Source organism: Cetorhinus maximus, chromosome 21, assembly GCF_964194155.1.
Source record: "Cetorhinus maximus chromosome 21, sCetMax3.hap1.1, whole genome shotgun sequence".
Lineage (NCBI taxonomy): Eukaryota > Metazoa > Chordata > Chondrichthyes > Lamniformes > Cetorhinidae > Cetorhinus > Cetorhinus maximus.
In genome coordinates, this window is record NC_135899.1 from 72,499,557 (window position 1) to 72,525,734 (window position 26,178).

Sequence of the window (26,178 nt, forward strand, 5' to 3'; positions counted from 1 at the left end):
ACATGTCCTCCTTCTTCCTTAACCGAGGTTTTCCATCCACGGTCGTTGACAGGGCCCTCAACCGTGTCCGGCCCATATCCCGCGCATCCTCCCTCACGCCTTCTCCTCCTTCCCAGAAACATGATAGGGTCCCCCTTGTCCTCACTTATCACCCCACCAGCCTCCGCATTCAAAGGATCATCCTCCGCCATTTCCGCCAACTCCAGCATGATGCCACCACCAAACACATCTTGCCTTCACCCCACCTGACGGCATTCCGTAGGGATCGTTCCCTCCAGGACACCCTGGTCCACTCCTCCATCACCCCCTACTCCTCAACCCCCACTTATGGCACCTCCCCATGCCCACGCAGAAGATGCAACACCTGCCCCTTCACTTCCTCTCTCCTCACCGTCCAAGGGCCCAAACACTCTTTTCAAGTGAAGCAGCATTTCACTTGCATTTCCCCTAACTTAGTCTACTGCATTCGTTGCTCCCAATGCGGTCTCCTCTACATTGGAGAGACCAAACGCAAACTGGGCGACCGTTTTGCGGAACACCTGCGGTCTGTCCGCAAGAAAGACCCAAACCTCCCTGTCGCTTGCCATTTTAACACTCCACCCTGTTCTCTTGCCAACATGTCTGTCCTTGGCTTGCTGCATTGTTCCAGTGAAGCCCAACGCAAACTGGAGGAACAGCACCTCATCTTCCGACTAGGCACTTTACAGCCCTCTGGGCTGAATATTGAATTCAACAACTTTAGATCTTAAACTCCCCCTCCCCCCATCCCCACCCCGTTTCTTTTCCCCCCCCACCCGCTTTTTTTTTCAATAATTTATATAGATTCTTCTTTCCCCACCTATTTCCATTATTTTTAAATCTAAAACTAAAACCTTTGGTCTTTCCACCCCACCCCCACGAGAGCTGTACTTTGAATATCCTGTTTTCCATTCTTAATTAGCACTTTTCTCAGACAAAGACCACCACCTTCAACACCTCTTTGACCCTTCTGTCTGTGACATCTTTTGATTATTATCTGTTCACACCACACCCTCAATGTGTCTCTTCACCCCCCCCCCACACCCACCTTAAACCAATTTATATTTCTCCCTTGTTGAAACTATGCTGCAGTTCTGCCGAAGGGCCATGGAGGCTCGAAACGTTGACTGATTTCTTCTCCGCCGATGCTGCCAGACTTGCTGAGTTTTTCCAGGTAATTCTGTTTTTGTTTTGTTTTGGATTTCCAGCATCCGCAGTACCTTTTAGCTTTTTGTTTTTATCCCTGTAATAACAAGCTCCAGACACCCACTGGGAATGCAAATTTTATCCACAACCCAGAGAAAAAGTTTATGGTAAAACCTAAAAGGCCTCTGACTTGAAATCTGATAGAGAACTCCCCATCATAACTTTGCCCCCTGTTACAATATTAGGATTTCTTTGGTTCCGGTTTAAAAACACAGTTAGCTTTAGCTCGTGTTCCAACCAACTTTTGTGGGCGAGTAGGCTCCCTACCTCCCAAAGAGGGTATTTTCATTTGCCCAGATTTCTAAGTAAATTGGTAACGTGGTAGGGAATGAACAGAGAATCCTCTTCAATTTACTTAAGTTTTATACTTGGCTTTCATATGATCATTGTCTTTGGAAGGCGTAGAATAGCACCACATTGGTGTTTGACAAGGTTTAAATGGCAAGTGTATCTAAATTTTAAATACAACCAACTAGTGGAACACAAAACGTAATTTTAACAGTAGTTAAATCTAGCTAGCTCGATGATCAGTGGAGCCAGACTATGGGGGATTCCAATATTTGTCCACAACAGATAAAAGCAAAAAACTGCAGATGCTGGAAATCCGAAACAAAAATAAAAATACCTGGAAAAACTCAGCAGGTCTGACAGCATCTGCGGAGAGGAACACAGTTAACATTTCGAGTCCATATACTCTGCAACAGAACTAAGGAAAAATAGAAAAGAGGTGAAATATAAGCTGGTTTAAGGGGGGGTGGGACAGGTTGAGCTGGATAGAGGGCCAGTTATAGGTGGAGATAGCCAAAAGATGTCATAGACAAAAGGACAAAGAGGTGTTGAAGATGGTGATATTATCTAAGGAATGTGCTAATAGGTGACATTAAGGGTAGAAAGCAGGACGAGCAAGGTACAGATAGCCCTAGTGGGGGTGGGATGGGGGGAAGGGATCAAAATAGGCTCGTCCTACTTTCTACCCTTAATCTCACCTATTAGCACATTCCTTCGATAATATCACCACTGTCAACACCTCTTTGGCCTTTTGTCTATGACATCTTTTGGCTATCTGCACCTATCACTGGCCCTCTATCCAGCTCTAGCTGTCCCCCCACCCTCCCCCTTAAATCAGCTTATATTTCACCTCTTTTCTATTTTTCCTTAGTTCTGTTGAAGAGTCATACGGACTCGAAACGTTAACTGTATTCCTCTCCGCAGATGCTGTGAGACCTGCTGAGTTTTTCCAGGTATTTTTATTTTTGTTTTGTCCATAACAATTTGAATGGAGCCCTTTAATTGTATCAAATGGGTGCATTCACACAACCACTTTCAATGCTGTAACTTCTTTACAAAGTGCATCTTTATATCATCTTATTGGGATTGTGATGATGATACAATGTGTCACTGATAACCTGCTAGAATCATTTGTCAGGCAGCTATATTGTCTGTTTATTGAAAAGATGTGGGGGGTGGATTTTCACTGCTCTTGCTTTGGAGCATTGGAAGAAATTCATAGTTCTGTTTCTGTTTTAATGGACCATCTCCAGAATGTACAATCCACAAAGAGTTGGAGGAAAAGATTTACACTGGAGTGGAATCTATACCAAATTCAATTTTAAATAAAGCAATGAAGAAGGAGAATCAGATCACCATGATGCAGGATACATAGCACCCTCAATAAGCTCGCAACCATTCTAATAAAGAAGGAAAAAATGCAAATATTAGAAACAATGAAAATACGGAAAAATGTAAAACTCCACCAGGCTTCACTCAAACACACACTAACCTGTCTTCTCTCTTTAGCAGATCAGTCAGCATCTGAATGTATTTCCAACATTTACTATTGTTTACCATTTTAAAATAACCTTCAAGCTTTCTTCAAATTCCATTCATCTCCACATTACTACCAACATTAAATTCCACAAATCCATGACGTCAGCCACCAGAAACAAAGGTACACATTAATGATATGGCTCTTCAGTCATTCTGAGCAGAAGGTTTTGACAAAATATGGGATGGAGCGAGGGGGGAGTAGTCACCTTGTACATAACATTGCATTCTTTAACAGTAACCCATGGAGTTTATGTCAGAAGAACAGGTGAAGGTAGCATTTTTTTTTTGCACCCCCAAACAGATTTGCAATCCACAGAAATACAGATTATAGAACAGTAAAGAAAAACACAAATTTTTGAATATGATCTCAAAGAAGGTGGAAGGGCATGAGCGCAGGAATTCACTGCTGTTTTCAGTTTAAGGAGTCTCTCTAGGTTAATTCCATGGTTAATAAATTGTCTTCCATTGCTGCTCTTATAAATGTCAAACTTTTGCCAATAAATAAACTTCACAATACAACAATTTATAGTATTGAGAGAATATCTTCTAACTGTCCAGAAAAATGCTGCACTATGAAATGCTATTCTTCTCCAGCTGGAAGATTTTCTTCAATCCTTTTGATGAATTTCATTCTGATTTCTGTCACATTGTCACCCCTGAGTGTGTCCTGGACAAATTTCACATCAATTGCCATTTGAACCTGGTAACACAGAAAAAATTAAAGAGAGAATACACAGTACTGTTGATTCTACTAGTGCTCTTGACACAGAGGTCACAACTGTTTGTTTTCTTTTTAACCTACGGTCAATCAGCTTCAGGCCATCTGATGTTTTGACATTACTACATTAAATTTACTGGATCATGTTTTCATCTACAATTTAGCTGTGCCTTATATTTGAACAATATATATCATCTTTAAAAAACTTTAAAACTGCCATTAATTTGGAATGAAACATTTGCTACTCAAAAGTAGACTGTTCTCAAACTGATATATATTATGGATTTTCAACATATGTTATAGAGCATGTGTATGTGAGCTACAAGCCAAATAAATTGCTTTCATGCAGGGAATTAAAAACAGATATTATAATTATTTGTAAACAGGTAAGAGATTTATCATAAATATTGAGAAATTTTAAGATGGTCGTAATTCAAAGTTATTTGATATCACAGGAACTCATGAGGAGGAAGCATAAAACCTTGCAAGTAAACAATCCAGACAAGGATGTGAGGTATAAAGAAAGTGGATGAATACTGGTGTCATGGCTGCTGGAAGCATGAGAAAGTGGATGAATACTGGTGTCATGGCTGCAGGAAGCATGAGAAAGTGGATGAATACTGGTGTCATGACTGCAGGAAGCATGAGTAAGAAGTACCTACAATTTCACCAGCTTTTAGCTAACCATAGACATATGGAACTGCTTAAAGAAGACCTTTTTTTTTAAAATACAAAAGGAGACACTGATCAAAAGATGGCTGCCACAAGTCACCTGATAGCTGATACTGTAAAGTTGACCACTTATCTAGAAAGTCTATAGGAATTACACTGCACACATGTACATGGAATTTCACACCAGGGTTTGGGGGCAAGTGGGGGGGGTAGCGAGGAGAAAGAGGGGTTGTCAAGGACTACTTCAAACAGGGCAATCTTGAAAGGAAGGCATTAGAGGTGCAAAGTGCTGGACTTCGATCAGATGCTCATCAGGTATTCAAAATCCCCGAGGAGGACGAAATAACTCCCATCTCCTGTTTATTTACATCTCGAAATGTGCAAAAAGTTTCAGAGATGCAGAGATCAAAAAATGGGATTACTCGGTGTACAATAATGAATGCAATATATGCGAATTGAATTTCCTTCCAAGAATGTACAGGCGTGAGTTTAAAACTGGCTCTGCCAAGCAGAGAAAATAACAAGCAGGAAAAAAACATGACAGCAACCTAAAGCATTGCTAGAAAACAGCAGAAAGATTTATTTCTCTCTCTCTCTGAAGCTAGAAGAGGATCAACAAAATGCAGACCTGAATTAAGCCAGAGTGTCTTCAACAGAGTGCAGCCCTGAACAAAGCCAACTCCAGAATTCTACCAGGAACCACCTAACTTCAAAACGGCTGCAACATTCAACAATCTATGCCTCACAGACAAACAAACAACTTACTCATGTTCTTTTAACTTTTATTTGGACTCTAACCTTCTTACTTCTGACATATGTGTGTGTATGCGTCTTGTCGTGTCTTTTATTATTTTTTCCTCTGGTTTAGTGACAAATAAACTTACTCTTTCTTTGACTCGAGCAAACCTGATTTGATTGGCCCCTTTTAAAAAGAAAATACATTTGGATTTGAAAAGGCATCTATGGGGAAAAGAAATTTGTACAAACCGATGGGGCTGAATAAAAGGGGGGCCAGTTCACTCTTCCTCACCCAGTCGTAACACTGGCCATTCAAGGAACAGATGTGCTCTAACCTGAGCCAAAACAGATTGTCACATACCAAATTCGCTTTATTGAAAGGATCAAGTTTTAATGACATTGCTCCTTTAATGTAATAGAATTCCCCAAGGCACTTTTCGGAAGAATGCCAAATCAGGCAAAAACGGATACTAAACCAAAGGAGACATTAGATGGCGTGAAAAAAAATGTTTGATCCAGGATTAAGGTTGGTTTTAAGGGGTGGCGAGGGTTCAGGAAATACTTAAAGAGCATGCAGCCAAATCGGCTGCAGCCACGACTGCCAATGGGGAGCAAATGCAAAAATGGCCAAAGTCAGATTTTGGGATTGCATGAGGTTACATAGATAGGAAGGAGAAAGGTCATAACAAGAGGATAAAAATTTTAAGGATCAAGTATAAGGGTGTTTCAATTCTATTTAAGTTCTCAATCTTGCCTCAATGTCAGAAGGTTGAGGCTTCAAGACCACTCCAGGGACCTGGGCAATATAATCCAATTTCATGCTTCAATACGGTACTGAGAAAGTGCTGCACTATTGGAAGTGTCTTCTTTCAAATAAGATATAAAATGAAGGTCCCATTTTCTCCAAGATCACATGACATGAATATTTATCTCGATCAATGCCACTAAAAAGATTATCTGGTCCTTCTATATTGGTTGCTTGTAAGATCGTGTTATGTGTAAACTATCTGCTGCTCTTCCCCACATTGAAACTTAATCACACTTCAACAGTTCTCCATTAGCTGTGAAATGCTTTAGGACACTACATTGATGTAACTTTTTTTTCCTTTCTTTAACAGATATATCAAGTTAAGGCTCAAACATGGTTCCACTCACTGTTGACCAGAGGGCCTGGAGACAAGCAGGAATGGCATGGACAAGGCAGAGGAAAAAAAGAAATGCTGGAAAAGAGGGGCCACTGGAAGGAAACTCATTAGTAGACCTCGGGTAAACATTATTCATCTGTGCCAGCTGCAAAAGGGACTGCCACTCATGAATTGGCCTCTACAGTCAAAACAGGCAATGTTCAATACAGAAGTGACAAATGCCCTGGACACAGCCCATTGTCTCCCAAGGCAGACAGATGCCAATAATAATGATAATAAGGATAATGCTAATAATAATAAGTCCATTACCTAAACAAATCCATGTGCAATGCAGATTTAGCGAGATGAGCATTAAAGTGTTAATTGCCAATGCACAAATATATCACAATGCTCACCATTTCCAATGCACCTCTCAGAACTCCGCAGAGGAAATTAGAGTAAATCAAACTGGAATGGTTGTCAGGCAATTCCACAAAGTCCATGAGTGGATTATTTTCTACAATCAATGAAAATTCATCTCCAGCTGCATTCCAGTTGGTCACACTGGGAGTTTTACCCAGATACGTTTTAAAAACAACCTGTTAATTAAAAAAAAATGCAAAGCAAAATCCATTTAACTACCTGATACTGTTAAAAATAAAGGCTAGGTGACTGCATGAAAAAAAAATCACAGTGAAACTAGCAGCTCTCCATTATAATGGAATAAATCATTCAGGAACCTCTGAAGCATGCACATGCACAGTTAAACATCGGAAATCAGAAGTTCCAGTCCAAATTCCCAAGCTCCTTTGAAGTCTGTACAAGTTCCTCCACACTGAAATACATGCAACAGTGTGAATTGGGGGGTCATTACTCAATACTTACCCACTAAAAAAGCCAGAGGTTAGGGCTCATGCATTCAAGTGTCAGTTAATTTTTAACACTATGGCAAATGATAATTGCTGCCAAACAACTTCTCTGCCAGAAAGCTTATTTTTACAACTTTGGAATCTGTCACAAAACTATAACAATTTCCATAATCTTATTGTGGTTCATTGTAAAGTAGGTTTATGGGTGTGAGTGTAGATGGTTCTGTATGATTTGGGGAGGCAGTGGCGTAGTGGTATTGTCACTGGGTTGGCAATCCAGAGACCCAGAATAATGCTCTGGGTTCGAATCCCACCACGGCAGATGGTGGAATTTGAATTCAATAAAAGTCTAAAGATGACCATGAAACCACAGTTGATTATTGTTCACTAATGCCCTTTAGGGAAGGAAATCTACCTACATGTGACTCCAGATCTGCAGTAATGTGATTGACTCTTAAATGCCCTCTGAAATGACCTAGCAAGCCACTCAGTTGTATCAAAGTCAATAAAAATGAATGAAACCAGATGGACCTGGCATCGATCTAGGGGCCAGAAATGACAAAGGCAAACCCCAGCCCAATTGACCCTGCAAAGTCCTCCATACTAACATCTGGCGCTTTGTGCCAAAATTGGGAGGTCTGCATCACAGTCTTGTCAAGAACAGCCTGACATAGTCATACTCAAGGAATTATGCCTTACAGATCATATCACAGACATTACCTTCCCTGGATGTGTCCTATCCCACCGGCAGGACAGACCCAGCGGAGTTGGCGGCATAGTGGTACAGAGTCAGGCAGGAGTTGCCCTGGAAGCCCTCAACATCAACTATGGACCACATGAATTCTCATGGCACCATGGACAAGGAAACCTCCTGCTGATTACCATGTACCGCATTCTCTCAGCTGATGAGTCAGTATACCTCCATGTTGAACACCACTTGGAGGAAATACTGAGGGTGGCACGGGCGCAGAATGTAGCCGGGGTGGGGGACTTCAAAGTCTATCACCAAGAATGGCTTAGCAGCACCACCACAGACCGAGTTTGCTGGCTCCTAAAGCAGGTAGCTGCTATACTGGGTCTGCGGCAGGTGGTGATGGAACTAACAAGAGGGAAATGCATACTTGCCCTCACCCTCACCAATCTGCCTGTCGCAGATCCATCCATCAATGATAGAAAGTGACCACCACACAGTCTTGGTCGAGATGAAATCCTGTATCCACACTGAAGATACCCTTCATCGTGTTGTGTGGCACTACCACCTTGCCAAATGGGATACATTTCAAATAGATATAGCAACTCAAGACTAGGCATCAATGAGGCACTGTGGGCCATCAGCAGCAGCATTGTACTCAACCACAATTTGAAACCTCATGGCCCAGCACATCCTCCACTCTACCATTACTACCAAGCCAGAGGATCAACCCTGGTTCAATGAAGAGTGCAGGAGGGCATGCCAGGAGCAGCACCAAGCATACCTAAAAATGAGGTCTCAACCTGGTGAAGCTACAACACAGGACTATTTGTGTGCCAAACAGCATAAGCAGCAAGTGATAGTCAGAGCTAAGGAATCCCACAACCAACGGATCAGATCTAAGCGCTGCAGTTCTGCCACATCCAGTCATCAATGGTGGTGGACCATTAAACAACTCACTGGAGGAGGAGGCTCCAAAAATATCCCCATCCTCAATCATGAAAGGAGCCCAGTGCATCAGTACAAGAGAAGGCTGAAGCATTCACAACAATCTTCAACCAGGAATGTTGAGTGGATGATCTATCTTGGCCTCCTCCGGAGATCCCCCAGCATCACAGAAGCTAGTCTTCAGCCAATTCGATTCACTCCATGTGATATCAAGAAATATGTGAAGGCATTGGACGCTGCAAAGGCTATGGGCCCTGACAATATACCGGCAATAGTACTGAAGACTTGTGCTCCAGAAATTGCCGCGCCCCTAGCTAAGCTGTTCCTGTACACCTACAACACTCGTATCTACCCGAAAATTGCCCGTATCCTGCACACAAAAAGCAGAACAAATCCAATCCGGCCAATCGCCGCCCCATCAGTCTACTCTCAATCATCAGGAAAGTGAAGGAAGGGGTCATCAACAGTGCTAACAGGCACTATCAAGCATTGCTTTACAGTAACCTGCTCAGTGACGCTCAGTTTGGGTTCCGCCAGGCCCACTCAACTTCTGCCCTCATTACAGCCTTGGTTCAAATGTGGACAAAAGAGCTGAACTCCAGAGGTGAGGTGAGAGTTATTGCTCTTGAGATCAAGGCACCATTTGACAGAGTGTGGCATCAAGGAGCCCTAGCAAAACTGGAGTCAGTAGGAATCAGAGAAAATTCTCTGCTGGTTGGAGTCATACCTAGCACAAAGGAAGATGGTTGTGGTTGTTGAAGGTTAATTATCTCAGTTCCAGGGCATCACTGCGGGGGTTCTACAGGGTAGTGTTCTAGGGCCAACCATCTTCAGCTGCTTCATCAATGGCCTTCCTTCCATCATAAGGTCAGAAGTGGGCATGTTCGCTTATGATTGCACAAATTTCAGCACCATACATGCCTGCTCAGGTACTGAAGCAGTCCATATCCAAATGCAACAAGACTTGCACAATATCCAGGCTTGGGCTGACAACTAGCAAGTAACATTCGCGCCACACACATACTGGGCAATGACCATCTCCAGCAAGAGGGAATCTAACCATCGCCCCTTGTCATTCAATGGCATTGCCATTGCTCAAACCCTCACACTCAACATCCTGGGGGGTTACCATTGACTAGAAACTGAACTGGACCAGCCATACAAATACTGTGGCTACAAGACCAGGTCAGAGGCTAGGAATCCTGCGACGAGTAACTCACCTCCTGAGTCCCCAAAGCCTGTCCACTATCTACAAGGCAGAAATGAGGAGTGTGATGGAATACTCCCCACTTGCCTGGATAAGTGCAGCTCCAACAACACGCAAGAAGTTTGACACTGTCCAGGACAAAGCAGCCCACTTGATTGGCACCCTTTCCACAAAACATTCACTCCCTCCCTACCAACGAACAGTGACAGCAGTGTGTGCTATCTACAAGATGCACTGCAGAAATTTACCAAGCCTCCTTAGGCAGCACCTTCCAAACCCACAACCATTACCGTTCCATCTAGGAGGACAGGGGCAGGAGATAGATGAGAACACCACCACCTGGAAGTTCCTCTTCAAGCCACTCACCATCCTGACTTGGAAATATATCACCGTTCCTTCACTGTCTCTAGGTCAAAATCCTAGAACTCCCTCCATAACAACACTGCAGGTGTACCTAAAACACAGAGACTGCAGCGGTTCAAGAAGGCAGCTCACCTCCACCTTCCCATGGGCATAAGGGATGGGCAATAAATGCTGGCCTAGCCAGCAATGCCCACATCCTGTAAATTAATTTAAAAAAACCTCATCACCTTGGCAGTTGCTGCCATAAAAACTAAATCTGGACACGGAACATATTTGGCCCATGCAGGAACACTGGAAGATGAAAGAGCTTTGTAGGACACCTCCAACCACTAACCCTCCGTGAATCAAATTTTAAAACCCCTTTATCCATGTCGATGACCACTTAACAGGATGTTTCAGATAGACATCAAACTATGCAATTAATCACAAGGCTTAAAAGGCATAAAACTAACAACTTCAATAAAACTTACATTTCAATACATTGCAAAATAAAAATTCAATTTGAATATTACCACTTTGATAATCCAGCTACTAAAACAAGTAAAATTATCCTAACTATGATCATTTACAGCCAAGGCTTGTAATTATGTGTTTCAAATCCAATGTTTTATAAAATGATTATGTATTAGACTGTCTCTTTAAGGTAAAATGGTGTAATGAAGAGAGGCATGTGATCTGTTATGATTTCTGCCCAGCAACAGGCTTGCCTGGTTACCATGAGGACCAGAAGTCGAGTGCTATTGAAATGCATGTGCCAGAATTAACACCTGAGCACTAAGGGAGAGGCAGGTGTTTTTACTTTTGCAGACTTATTGTCTCAGAGACGTTGAACAAAGGAGAGAGAGAGAGAGAGAGAGTGTGCGTCCTGGAAAAAAAGTCAGGGAGCAGCTACTGCCATTTGCAGACGGAAAAGGCTGTTTTTCCTGCTATGAGGCAGAATGTGCGTAAGATGATGTTGCAGCATAGCAGGAGAAGGCCACTTGGCACTTTGAGCCTGCTCCACCATTCAATAAGATGTTCCTTGGTTGAAGAGACAGACCCCCTGCACATTTCAGGACTCTTAAAAATTCTTCCTTGCGTGGCCCAGAGAGAATCACTGGAATGAACTGTGCTGCTGGGAGTCCATTCGGGAATACTCAGAAGGCTGAGGGAAAGGACTTTCAACGATTGCTGGACATTAAGACCCATAGAAACAAGGAGAAGCAAACCCATTGGATACAGGGAGTGACTTTAGACTGTTCCCTGTAAATACTCCAATTCTGCAGAGAGCAGCTTGTAACGTATATTTATGTGGTGGTTATTGGTTAAGACATGAATGAGCATTATCCTTTCTGTGGTTTAGAGCATTAGTTGCCTACTATGCAACGCTTAGGCGGTGTTGCTTTCAGTTTGCATGCTACAGTAAAAGCCGTAAAAGTAGCAATGTTGGCCAGAATTTTTCCGTCGGCGAGTTGGTGGCGGGGCTCGCTCACTGACGCGAAAATGACGCGGGATGAGTCCCCGATGTCATCCCGCCCCATTTAAATATTCAGGAAGGCGGGCGGACAGCGAAATCAGCTGTCCGCCCACCGACCTTTCAATGGCAAATTGAGGCCATTGACAGGATAATTAACCCAATTAAAGTCCCTGCCCATCCAACCTTAAGGCTGGTGGGCAGGCCAGGAGCCCCAGCGGGCAATCGAAAAAACATGAAGCCTCATCCACTGGCGGGATGAGGTTTCATGTCCGTTTTAAAAATCTTTAATAAACTTTATGTCTTATTTATTAACATGTCCCATCTCGTGTGACATTGTCACATGAGGGGGACGTGTTAATAATTTTTTTATTTTTGAGGTTTTTTAAACTGTCACCAATCTCCCTGAGACAGCATTTAGTCTCAGGGAGCAGTGCGCTCTTTCGTGTGCATGCGCGTACTTTGACAGTTGGGGAATCCCTCCCCCCACCCCGGCACAGAAAGCGCATAGCACTTCCCGTCGGGCAGCCTGCTGGATGGACCTTAATTGGCCCGCCCACTCAAAATGGCGGTGGGGCTCGTTTTGGCAGTGGAGCTTGGCTGCCCGCCCGCCGCCGAGCCGGTGGGGCCCGCCCACCCATCGAGGGCTAAATTCTGTCCGTTGTGTAATTCCTTAAGTTGGTCACTGGGAATTCATTTTTTTTTAAAGTTGTCGGACTTTACAGGGATTCAGGGATTGTAACAAGTTATAATGTTGAAACCATTGCCCCACAGGCCTTCAGTCTTCACAATAGTTCATATTCTAGCATTTAAAATGCATATATAAGCTGTCCTGTAACAGCATGATTCTGGAGCAGTTTTATTTTTCCACACTTCTATTAATAATACACAACTTCTAACAGTTTTGTTCATTTCATACTCCATTCAATTTAAGTAGCACCTGTTGCTATAAGGTGATCATATAAATTGAAAGTACCTTTGAATTAACCCATGCCAAATTTTAATTTACCTTTGCAATAACATCTGCAGTTTCACGGAAATCATGGCATCTTCCAACATTAGAACGAGCCAGAAAATCTTCAATCAGTCTGACACCAATGTTGTACCCCCTATGTTGAAACACAAGGTAAACCAATATTGTTCATTTAACAGAAAATAAATGCTTTAAAAGGTCATGTATACACTCTCTTCAAACTTGAAGTGTGTACATTTCCTAACCTCCTTTGTAAAACACTCAAATAAGGCAACTTTTGATTTATTACAAAATACTAGTTAGATACAGGGAAAAACAATTTCTACTGTTGTCAAAAGATATAACTGTTATCAGATCAAATCAACAGACAGAAAAGCATGCCAAGAACATAATGTACATATACCATCAGACAGTAGTGACAGAATAAACAAAACCTATTTTTTATGGAATTTGCTTTGTTGAAATGAATGAAATGCAGAGTTCCCAATTCCTTTTCACTTACCTTCAAATTTTTCTTAAAATCTAAACTTAATGTAATCACTACGCCCCAATTTACCCCATTTTTCATTTTAATCTCTTCAAATTTATTGTGTTGTACCTTGAACTTTCATCTTGTTTGCTCAAACAATTGGAAATAAAATATAGTACAGTTGGGATTTTAAATATTGAGTTTTTGGTAACTTAAAAGATCAGTGCTCTGCCACTATCCCAAATCCCTCACCTTTCTGATTGGGGAAACTGCTTAATGTATAACAAAAAACAACCTCTGGTCACCAATAGTATTTTATACAGTAGAACCCACTTAAGCACACTCCATTTAGCCACTTTCCCAGCTATTCATCAAATTTTCATAGGCCAAAACTTTGAGATCACCCCACTGCAGTCTTCCAAGACCAATTCTGACAAAGTATTCTCTCAACCCTAGAAAGATTAAATTTAGTTTGTCATTTCCATTCCATTGGTTTTCATTCCCATGTTTAGGTGATTGTTACAGCAATCACCTTTTGTAAATATTCCAAAACTTAGGTATCGATTTCCTGCGACTTTCTATTATCCATTATGGAAGAGTGGTATTCCCTTGTACGCCCAAATTGTACCCCAGATGCAGATCCAAGGTTTCAGAGTCAAACAGCTGTGCTGACAAAATTCACTTGTTTATGTGGTCTTATGTCTACATGATTCAGACTGTCCTGCTTTTTACTAGATTACATCAACTGTACTTACATCTGAGTAAACAGACATCAGTTCAATCTGAAGCTATTAACAGACTGAAGTGCTACAGAAAGGACATCATACACTTACTTCTGAGATATGGGATATAATATTTATCCAAGTGGAACTGACTGCATATCATAAAAGCAGACATTATGCCAGGTGAGATCTGAGAGTTACAAATATAATCTTAACACATTGCTTGCCATGGAGCATGTGACTTAATGGAAATCTAAGTGCTGAAATACCCTGTGACATTATGCAACAGTTAAAAAACTGTTCCTCACCCTACAGTTAATCATTTAAAAAGTCATTGCTTAATTTTTACTGTTCTTAGTGAGGGCGAGACTCCATGTATCGTCCAAAGAACAGTAATCCTGAAAAATAATAACGCTGAACACTGCATTCATGCTCCAGTAAGATCTTCCATTGGATTGCAAATTCCAGGTTCATCTAATTCTAACAAACTGTACTTGCTTGTGTTATCAATGACAGGAAAAGTTTAGCATAAAAGGTAAACCATAAAGGGAAAGATTAAAGTAAGTCTGGCAAGTACAAGGAAACTGTTGGCCCAATGTAAAGTGACTTAAGTTTTTAAATACACTTAGATTTTATCCAACAGCTTATTGACATCTTCATCATTTTCATAATCTTTACAGAGTTGTGTAACTAGAGCTCCATAGGTCAGAGTGAATAGCTCTGAATTCTGTTGAGGAAGCAAGAGAAGTTGAGCAAAACATTCAAAAACACTAACAACTGCATCAACGTCTACCACGCTTGCACTCAAAAATCTAAATCTTTGTTGACCACTGTGATCATCAAGAGTTTATCTAACAAGTCACAGTATTGACTGCATTTTAAAAATTAATCAACAACTTACTCCTTGAACAACTGAGCCAATTGTTACATCATACAGCAATTACAAAGAACACATTGGATACAGCCTTCTATCAGGTCATCTCGAGCCAACAAAATAAATGAAGGTGCAAGTGAAGCGCTGCTTCACCTGAAAGGAGTGTTTGGGCCCTTGGACAATGAGGAGGGAGGAGGTAAAGGGGCAGGTGTTGCACCTTCACCAATTGCATGGGATGGTGCCGTAGGAAGTGGATGAGTTGTTGGGGGTGATGGAGGAGTGGACCAGCGTGTCCCGGAGAGAACGGTCCCTACGGAATGCTGACAGGGGGGTGAGGGGAAGATGTGTTTAGTGGTGGTGGACACTTTTCACCCTACCAGCCTCTGCATTCAAAGGATCATCCTCCGCCATTTCCATTCCCACGATCCATTAGATCAGTAGAGAAATCCATAAAGGAAACTAGTAATTAAAATTGTATTTGTTTATTTTGTATTTACTGAAGGCTGTTGAAGGCTGTGAAGGTGGTCAACAGCCTTCACTAAATACAAACTAAACAAACACCATCTTAATTATTAGTTTCTTTTATGGATTTCTCTACTGATCTAAGATATTATCTAATGCCTGTAATCAGATCATTTCCTCGTCATCATTAGTAACTGCACTGAGATCTTATTCCAAAACAATAAGTCAGGTCAAACAAGTTAATTTATAAAATAAAATTGAAGGAGGTGCAAGTGAACAGCTGCTTCACCTGAAAGGAGTATTTGGGTCCTTTGGTGGCATCATGCTGGAGTTGGCGGAAATGGCGGAGGATGATTCTTTGAATGCAGATGCTGGTGGGGTGAAAAGAGTCCACCACCTTTAAACATATATTCCTCTCACCCCCCCCGTCAGCATTCCGTAAGGACCATTCCCTCCGGGACACCCTGGTCCACTCCTCCATCATCCCCAATAACTCATCCACTTCCTATGGCACCATCCCATGCAACCAGAGAAAGTGGAACACCTGCCCCTTTATTTCCACCCTCCTCACCGTCCAAGGGCTCAAACACTCCTTTCAGGTGAAGCAGCGCTTCACTAGCAGCTCCTTCAATTTGGTCTACTGCATCCACTGCTCCAAATGTGGTCTTCCTCTACATCGGGGAGACCAAACGCAGACTGGATGACCGCTTTGTGGAACACCTCCACCCGGTCTGAAAACATGACCCAGAGCTTCTGGTCACTTGCCATTTCAACACACCATCCTGCTCTCACTCTCACATGGCCGTCCCTGGCCTGCTGCAATATTCCAGGGAAGCCCAATGCAAACTAGAGGAACAGCACCTCATCTTCCATTAGGCACTTTACAGCCTTCTGGACTTGATATCGTGTTCAACAACTTTAGACCATAAACTCTCTCCTCCATCCTCCCCTGCATTTTTTAATCTCCTTTTTGCTACATTCATTTTTATTTTTCATCCACTCATTTTTATTTATATTCATTTATCCGTGGTTTTATCCCTTTTTTAACCCCCCTTCTTTCCCATTTTCTATCCTTTTCCCCCCTCCACCGCCACCCCCTCCCCCCACCCCATCTCCTACAGGGCCATCTGTTACTTGCTCCATGTTGTTCTTTCACACAATTGCTACCCTTGTTCTGCTATTACCACATTCTGCTTTCTTCACTTCATGCCACTATCAGCACCTAAATTAGCACTAACCACTTCCATTAGCACTCCCTTTGTCCTTTAGCTCATGACATCTTTGTCAATGCCTCCTTCGTCCCCACCCATCGCTGGCCTTCTATCCAGCTCTAGCTGCCCCATCCCCCGAAACAGTATAAATTTAATCACATTTCCACTTCTCTTCACCTCTGAAGGAGTGTCATACGGACTTGAAATGTTAACTCTGTTTCTCTCTCCACAGATGCTGCCAGACCTGCTGAGTTTTTCCAGCATTTTCTGTTTTTATTTCAGATTTCCAACATCTGCAGTATTTTGCTTTTATCCTGTTTCCATGCAGTTTGCTTAGTCCCTATACCTCAAAATTCATTGGTCTGTTCATCTTGTGTATCTTTCTGGATAATAGAGTAATCAAATTTGATAGGGCCTCAAAAGGATGCATAAGGCTTTCAGCAGCAGGCAAAGGTTGACAGTGTTGTGGAGGTTGAAGTACAGGATCTTAACAGTGGATAGGCTGTGGGCTATGAAACTCAGTTCAGGATCAAAGGGGAAAAATGCCCCTGGTTCAACTCATCATTATTGCTCAGAAACCGCCACACAACCATGGTAGATATCCACCTCTGGGAAGTCATGAAGTTTATTTCTGAGGCCTTGAAACCAACATAGCTCGAGGGGCTTCCTGTGCTAGCACACACTGAACATTCTGATCTCCAAATGATAAACATCATCCTCAAAGAACAGCACCAGCTGAGAGCTAACTCAGCGCTCCCACTGACACTGCACCTCAAAATAAAGTCCCACATATTCATCTGAAATCCAATAGCCCTTAGTGGAACACATACCACACCTGCAAATGCGACAGCCCTACCTCTCGATGGCACGCCTCCTGGTTGACTGCAAACATTAACAACCACAACCTGGTAACTGATCCGAGTGGTCAAGTCCAATGTTTCGACCTTCTATGGAAAATCTGACCAACCCTCAACCACTTGAGGATGGGCCGGGAAGATGTGGCCATTTGCTTCACAAGTAGAACATGAGTAGCAGCTCAAATGGCCATCCAAGTCAGACCATCACGCACACACTGAATTTCTGCCCTGAGACAACCATTTCTGGTGGCATCACAGCCATTCACACCATGTCAGCTGTGGTCATTGAATGGATTTCTAACCTTGACATCGAGCTACTGTATAACACTGCCTCAGCCAAACAGAAAATATGACAATAATTGTGCAAAACTCAAAGCATTTTAAATGAATTTCTGCAAAGGGCAAAATGTTCAGGTTCAGCAATTTGATCAACTGTTGGTTACTACCACAGCATCACGAATGCAGGTTGTGCAAGAGATTGGAGCAGCTTAGGAAACGGAATTGGCTCTTGAAACCTAAAGCATAAAACATTTATTTACATGTCATTTTAACCTGACTAGAATACAATTTCAAAAATAGTATTCCAGTTTCATGGCTGATGAAAGTTAAATATTCCGGTAAATTGTCTCAATTATGACAAAAGGAGTTGCCCATAGTAAAAATGTCTTAGAAATTTAATCCACAAGTAGCTTTCCAGAAAAATAAGGATGCATTAGTACTTTCTTCCCAATCGTAAGATTGTTTTGTGTATTTGAGATACATATTTCTACTTCATTTTGAATGTGGATGCCTAGTCAGAAGATCGCGGTGTGAACAAGGTGCGATAGGGAAAGTGTTGTCAGAAGCAATTATAACAAAATACACTTTTTTTTAATGTAAGAGGGTCAGAGAGAAATTTATATCCCTGCATTAGTTAGTAAAAGGACCAAGCTGGCAAATTCGGCTTAAACTAATTTTGGTTTTTTTCCCCTCTCATTGAAACTGTCATTGGTGAAAAATATTCCCATAAAGGGGAATGAGTAACTTTGAAGGTTCATTTTTAGGCCCATTTACATCTCAGTGAATAAGCACCAAAACTGAAAGATAAATCAAATGACTAATACAGATCAGTAGCAGGATTGCCACAATTTCAATGTGATCATCAGTTTATTCCAGTGTTTGACCTTTGCTGAGCATTTCAATTAATCTGTTTTAGAAACCATTATAAATCAATGAGATCATAGAAGGTGTTACTATTATAAAAGTTTGCTTGTTGCAGCATTAATGAACTCAACTCATGACGCTTTAAATGATCATCACAAAGTGAAGAGTAGCAAAGAAAAGCTAAATGCAGCATTCTGGTTGATATTTCACTTCATCCCCTTCCCTCCTGTAATTGGTTTCCTGGTGCTGGTCACCATCCAGACTTTGCCAAAATGGCCATTGGTTATAAGTGAGTCTCAACAATTATTGGAAGACTAATTAATCATGGGACATCGCTGGGAACCCTAATCCAATCCTCACCAAACTGCACTTCCAGAAGGAGCTGAATAAAAATCTGCAGTAGGAACCCTGCCCAATCCTTTCCCCTCTCACCCAATTGTAATGTTCAATGGCTGACATTAATTAACTCAGTGCAAACCAGGAATCAGAGGATCTCCTGGTTCAATTAACTCAGCTATGCACTCAAACTCAGTAAGCTTTTGAAAAACTCTACAGTCGGGCTTGGATTTCCTGTCATCTTTTCTGACTACCTGTAAGAGGCAATAAAACAGAAAATAAAAAGTGGTCAATTTTAGAAAAATCGGAAAATCTCTCCTCGATTCCCAAAACAATCAGGCAAACTCCAGAAAATCACTGTTAGTCATGCTACACCTTTAGATAGTAGAAACTAATGCACATTCCTCTACCCTCTTAAACCCCACTCACAAGTTCAATTGTTCTAGGATTAAAGGACCTCACAGAATGGGAAAAAAATAATCTCCAGATGTCAGACCTGAAGTTGCAAACCCATTAGTTCTACAGGTGCTGGCTGTCTTGTACCTCTTCCACGTGGCTTTACGTGTGTAAATGCTGACAAGTTATTTAACGGGGCTGGGAAGGGAAACGACGTAGGATTGGTTTTGGCTGTCATCACCTATCTTTTCCCAAGATGTCAAGAAATAAATGCACACACCATTCCAGCAGTACATTGATAAGGGATATGCACATGATTTTTTAAACTCTCCTTGCATCCGAAATGTAGTTTCCATAATGCCACAGATATGTTCCACATAGCAGAGGTTTAATTTCAATCAAAATTAACCAAATGCATTTCCTTAAGTCCGACAGCAAAACTTCAAATAATGGTTGCAATCTTTATAATACAATCCCAAATAGTTTTGCGGCCGCTGTAAATCAAATCAGGTTTTGAAATCTGATTACAAATTTCACTTCACATTTCATAACTTAAGGAGAAACCCTACATTGCACAGGAATAGCCATGAAGCAAATCAGAAAGCAAAACGAAAACATGCATTGCAGCAAATCCATTTCCAAAAAGGTTAGTATTCCTAACACCTACCATGAGATGCAGAAGGTGAAATGAATGGCAAATACCAGTGCTACAGAATGAGTGCATCAGGCAGAGGAGACAGGAAAAAGACAGAATTGAGATTTAGTGACATCACACATAAAACAAAACTTGTATACAATGAAGAACACATCAAAAAAGATGTATTACCCAGATAAAATAATACAGAAGATCTTGCAGTCCTGCACATACAACAAACAAAGTAATTCACCAGTTTTAACTCCAACACATTGGTAATATGGTTCTGAATCTACTATTAATCAAGGATGTTTAGAGAAGTTCATCAATTTTGCCTGGATGAAATTTTCAGCAAAAATATTCTTGATTTACTTTTAAAAATCATGCTTGAATGGACAATACTTGTAAAAAAAAACCTAAATCTTACAGTTCATAAGCAACATTATGCTAACTTGCGCCAATATTTTGTCCCTCCAATCTCCATAAACTGAACAAGAAAAATATTGACAGGCATTTGTGACTTTGAGCAGCAGTAATTTAGTTGCTGTGTGCCTGGTGCCACAAACATTCGATAAACACAATAAATAGTAGTGACACAAAAAGGACTTGAATCTTATGCTTTGATTAATTTCTGCCACAGATTAACCTGTGCAGAAAAAGATTCTAAAGTGAAACCAATGCTGAAAACACAAGATATCAAATTTTGAAACCATCCTGAAAATTAGTGCATACATTGACATTATGTATGAAATAAATAGGACAATTATCCAGGTTAGTACACTATGATTCAAACCAGAGATTCTAAATAAGTAATTCACTGTTTGAAGAAATATGAAGATTCTCTCAAAATCAGAAAGGAGTTACTTGTGCTGTGTCTGGTTTATGACTATGACTGGCATTGTTTCGTGCCCACACAGGCAGCGATAGAAAGATATGTGATATGGATTCACAGACATGGAAAGAAAATGTGTCAAAAATTATGATAGCATTCTGAATGTCTACAGCTGTATGTTCACAATCAGGCTGCATGTGGCAACCTGATAGTTGTTTATAAATATTTGTGTTTCTGCAATGTATTCAGTTAGAAATATGAATTTAGCAATGTAGGCACCATGTTCCTATTTCATTTCTCCATGACACACGCAACAGCCAGCCAGGTAGAGCTGACAAACTGATCACCAGCACACAGGCCTCTTGTAATTCCCTTAATCTTCCAGGAAAAAGATGAGAGATAGGCCTAAAGTAACTTCTTACCTACTGAACTTTTATTTACATTATAAGCCTTCTACACAATGCTTAGCATCACAATGCAGCCAAGCATGGGAACTGCTCCATAGAATCAATATGAGCAATTCTAATATTAACAAATCCAATTTTCTTTACAGATTTCTTAAAATAGCTTTATTACTAATTTACTGCCTAAAATATAGGGATGCAGTCCATAACGTTCATGAGGACAACTTATTCAAAAAAGGAGTCATAATAATACTTAAGGAAGCATCAGTCTAACCACATGATGTATTACATCATATCTGATTAAATTACTACTGAATGAAACCACAGGCAACCTATTTTTCAGTTGATCTCAGTAGTAAACTGGGTAAAATTCTTTCCATTTTGTCATATGCTTAAAACAAGTGCATTTTTTTTAGTTTAAGGGCTTTTACATCTACAAGTATAACCATCGGGCTTTTCGTATGTAGAAAGTGGATTGGTTTCTTCTCATCCTACTGACATCGCTGTTCAAGTTAATGACAAATACAGAAGAATTGAAATGCTTTGTAAGAAAAGCTGAATTTGTCGTTACTGCAGTGTGTTGTCACCCAAAACTTCCTCTGTACACTACATTCCAAATAGGACAGAAAAAATCTCAAAGTTACACTTTAAAAAATACATTATACTGAAATAGAATTTTTCAAGGACCTTAGTTAGGATTGGGTACATTATAAAATTCAAATCAAAAAGCTGTTTGTTCCTCTATTATATTTTGTAAAAAATCCAAATTAAACTCTTACAAATTGATGGACAAATGGTCTTTGGTTTCCTATACTTCTGTGTTTTTTTCTATCTTACTCTAAACCCTAAACATTACAGTGGGGATTTTGATCATCAGCTATCACACTTACAAATATTATTGAAATTTGAGATGCACTATATTTGACAAGTTTAAATGGCATCCATTTCTTTACAAATATTTAAAATTAACTGAATTTGACACACAAAAAGTCTTTAAGAGAAAATGCAGATGCTGGCGAGGTATGCATGAAGCAACAAATCTGGATTGGGCAGACACGGCAGTAGGAAAGTCAGAAACACTAACTGGATCACATTACAGTTTACATCAGTAAGTTGCCACAACATAGCAGGTTATTATATTTTCTCCAGTTGTAATGCATTGGGATTTAAATTTAAGCAAAAATGCATTATATTTGAATTGCTTTAACTTCAATGGAAGATTTATAAACAAACTTGGTTACTATTTCACGTTATATATACCTTTGGCTTTGACATTGACATTTTGAAGTCTTTTCTGTCCAATAGACTAAATCACCATAGCTTGTTATTTCACAACATATCCAGGCAATAGCCCTAATAACCAAAAATGTGTTCACAAGCTGGATCCGGTTGTTAAAATTCAGCCAATTAAGTGTCTTACATACAATATTATGTTCCAACTCAGTCTAGACGTATGAGCCCTGAAATACTAGTACTTGAAAATGATCATACTCGCTCGAACCTGCACCTTTAAGGCAGCTTTCAAACTTGTAAATAAATACAAGTTGTTTTTGTAAAATTGCAATCATACAGCATTGCATCAGGACAATATCTTGTATTTATTTAGGGGGAGGTGATGGCAGAGTGGTCACTGAACCAGTATTCCAGAGACCCAGGGTAATGCTCTGGCGACCTGAGTTCAAATCCCCTGGAATTAAAAAGTTGATGATGACCACGAACCGATTTCCAATTGCTGTAAAAACCCATCTGGTACATACGAATTAGGAGGAGTCGGCCCCTCGAGCCTGCTCCACCATTCAATAAGATCATGATCTGATTACAACCTCAACACCACATTCCTGCCTACCCCCGACAACTTTTCACCCACTTGATCATCAATAATCTATCCACCTGTGCCTTAAAAATATTCAAAGACTGCCTTCTGTGGAAGAAAGCTCCAAAGACTCACAAAAGAGAAAAAAATTCTCATCTGTCTTAAATGAGCAACCCCTTATTTTTAAGACAGTTCTGGATTCTCCAACAAGAGAAAAAACATCCTCTCCACATCCACCCTGTCCAAACCCCTCAGGATCTTATATGTTTCAATCAAGTCGCCTCTTAATCTTCTAAACTCCAGTGGATACAAGCCTAATCTGTCCAACCTTTCCTCATAGGACAATCCACCCATTCCTGGTATTAGTCTAGTAAGTCTTCTCTGAACTGCTTCTAACACATTTACATCTTTCCTTAAATGAGGCCAGTGCTGTACACAATACTCCAAATGTAGTCTCACCAGTGCCCTGTCCAACTGAAGCACTACGTTTGTAATCAATTCCCCTCACAATAAACAATAACATTCTATTAGCTTTCCTAATTACTTGCTGTACCAGCGTACCTTTTGTGATTCATGCACTAGGACACACAGCACCCTCTGAATCTGAGCTCTGCAGTCTCTCACCATTTAGATAATAAACTTCCTCTTTATTCTTTCTGCCAAAATGGACAATTTCACATTTACCCACATTATACTCCATTTGCCAGATTTTTGCCCGCTCACTTAACCTATGTACCTTCGTTATGTCCTCTTCACAATTTACTTTCCTACCTATCTTTGTGTCACCAGCAAATTTAGCAACCATTCCCTCGGTCCCTTCATCCAAGTCATTTATATAAATTGCAAAATATTGAGGCCCCAGCTCTGATCCCTGTGGCACACCACTCATCACATCCTGCCAACCAGAAAAAGATCTTTTTATGTTAACTCTCTGCTTCTTGTTGGCTAACCAATCTTCTATCCATGCCAGTATGTTACCCCCAGGCCATGAGCTTTTAATTTCCGCAATAACCTTTGATGTGGCACTTTATCAAATGTCTTCTGGAAATCGAAGTACAGAACATCCACTGGTAAGAACTCCAATAAATTGGGTAAACATGACATCCCTTTCACAAAACCATGTTGACTCTGCCTGAAACAAAAACAAAAATATGCTGGAAAAACTCAGCAGGTCTAGCAGCAGCTGTGAAGAGAGAAAGAGTTTTTATTTTTGAAAAATATACTTTATTCATAAAATATCTGAAATAACATTACAAAACATTTCTAGATCACCATCAAAAAAAGTGCAATCAGATTCAACTTTCACACATGTATCACAAGGTGCTTCAATACAATCAATGAATATTACAATCATTTCAATATGGTCATTACAGATAGTCAGACAGTGCAATGGTATTGGAGTTATCAACATACATCATGTTGCACTCTGAGGTGCTTCAATACAATAATAATACATTTAGTATTCACTATATACATTCCTTGTGAGCCGTACGGCCCGAGGGGTCTATACCTTTCCCAGCCCCTCGGTGCACTATGGCAGACAGGTCTTAGACAGCGACCTTTCCCCATTGCGCCTTTGTGGCAGCTGCCCCAAGCTTTACTGCGTCCCTCAACATGTAGTCCTGGACCTTGGAATGTGCCAGTCTGCAACACTTGGTCAGGGACAACTCTTTGCACCGGAAGACCAACAAGCTTCAGGCAGACCAAACAGTGTCTTTCACCAAGTTGATGATCCTCCAGCTGCAGTTGATGTTTGGCACAGTGTGTCCCCCTGGGAACAGCCCGTGGAGCACAGGATCCTGTGTCACAGCACTGCTTGGGATTAACCTCGACAAAAACCACTGCATCTCTCTCCAGACCTTCTTTGCAAAAGCACATTCCACAAGGGGGTGAACAACAGTCTTTTCCCCACCACAGCCACCTCGAGGGCAACATGCAGAGGGGGTGAGACTCCTGGCGTACTAGAAGGATCTGACCGGTAGGGCTTTCTCACCACCAGCCAAGCTATATCTTGATGCTGGTTGGAAAGTTCTGGCGATGAGGCATTCTGCCAAATGACTTTGACAGTCTGCTCGGGGAACCATCCGACAGGATCAACCATCTCCTTTTCCCGTAGGGCCTCTAAGACGTTACGTGCTGACCACTGCCTGATGGACTTGTGGTCAAAGGTGTTTCTCTGCATAAATTTTTCCATGAGGGACAGGTGGTACGGCACGGTCCAACTACTTGGATCGTTCCACGGCAGCGTGGCCAGACCCATCCTTCGCAACACCGGGGACAGGTAGAACCTCAGCACGCAGTGAAACTTGGTGTCTGCATACTGTGGGTCTATGCACAGCTTGATGCAGCTGCACACAAAGATGGCCATCAGGATGAGGGCAATGTTGGGTACGTTTTTTTCCCCCTTTATCTGGAAGCTTGTACATCGCGTCCCTGCGAACACGATCCATTTTTGACCTCCAGATAAAGCGAAAGATGGCTCGGGTGATCGCCATCGCGCAGGAGTGAGGAATGGGCCAGGCCTGCGCCACGTACAGCAGTAGCGAGAGTGCCTCACACCTGATAACCAGGTTCTTACCCGCAATGGAGAGGGAGCGTCGCTCCCACATGCCCAGTTTTCTTTCCACCATAGACACTCACTCCTTCCAGTTTCTAATGCATGCCCCGGTCCCTCAGAACCATATCCCCAGCACCTTCAGGCCCTCTGACCTGACGGTGAGGGGGATAAAGGATCAGTCAGCCCAGTTCCCAAAGAACATGACCTCGCTCTTGCCACGATTTACCTTGGCTCTTGAGGCCAATTCGAACTGGTCACAGATGTTGATCAGTCTGCACACCGACAGCGGATCCGATCTGAAGATGGCGACATCCTCCATGTACAGGGAGGCTTTGACCTGAGTGCCTCCACTGCCTGGGATCGTCACTCCTCTTATGCCCTGATCCTTTCTGATGGACTCAGCAAAGGGTTCTATGCAACACACAAACAGGACAGGAGAGAGAGGGCAGCCCTGCCTGACTCCAGATTTAATTGGAAAGCTTTCTGATTCCCACCCATTGATTGAGACTGTACTACTGATGTTAGTGTACAGCAATTGGATCCAGTTGCAGATTCCCTCCCCAAACCCCATTTTGGAGAGCACATCCACCATGTAGGTGTGCAATATTCTGTCAAAGGCCTTCTCCTGATCCAGGCTGATGAGGCAGGTGTCCACACCCCT

General features: G+C 41.5%; 1 protein-coding gene across 1 annotated transcript in view; it reads right to left on the reverse strand.

Annotated features, from left to right (window-relative positions):
• Positions 1-2,487: 2,487 nt before the first annotated feature.
• LOC144695994 (trafficking protein particle complex subunit 3-like) overlaps positions 2,488-26,178 on the reverse strand; it is a 43,267-nt gene continuing 19,576 nt past the window's right edge. Inside the window, exons 2-4 of the mRNA XM_078567149.1 lie at positions 12,844-12,943; positions 6,720-6,902; positions 2,488-3,751 (exon numbers count right to left, since the gene is read on the reverse strand). Coding sequence (XP_078423275.1) covers positions 3,632-3,751; positions 6,720-6,902; positions 12,844-12,943 — 403 coding nt within the window. The 3' untranslated portion in view covers positions 2,488-3,631. The remainder of the gene's footprint in view (positions 3,752-6,719; positions 6,903-12,843; positions 12,944-26,178) is intronic.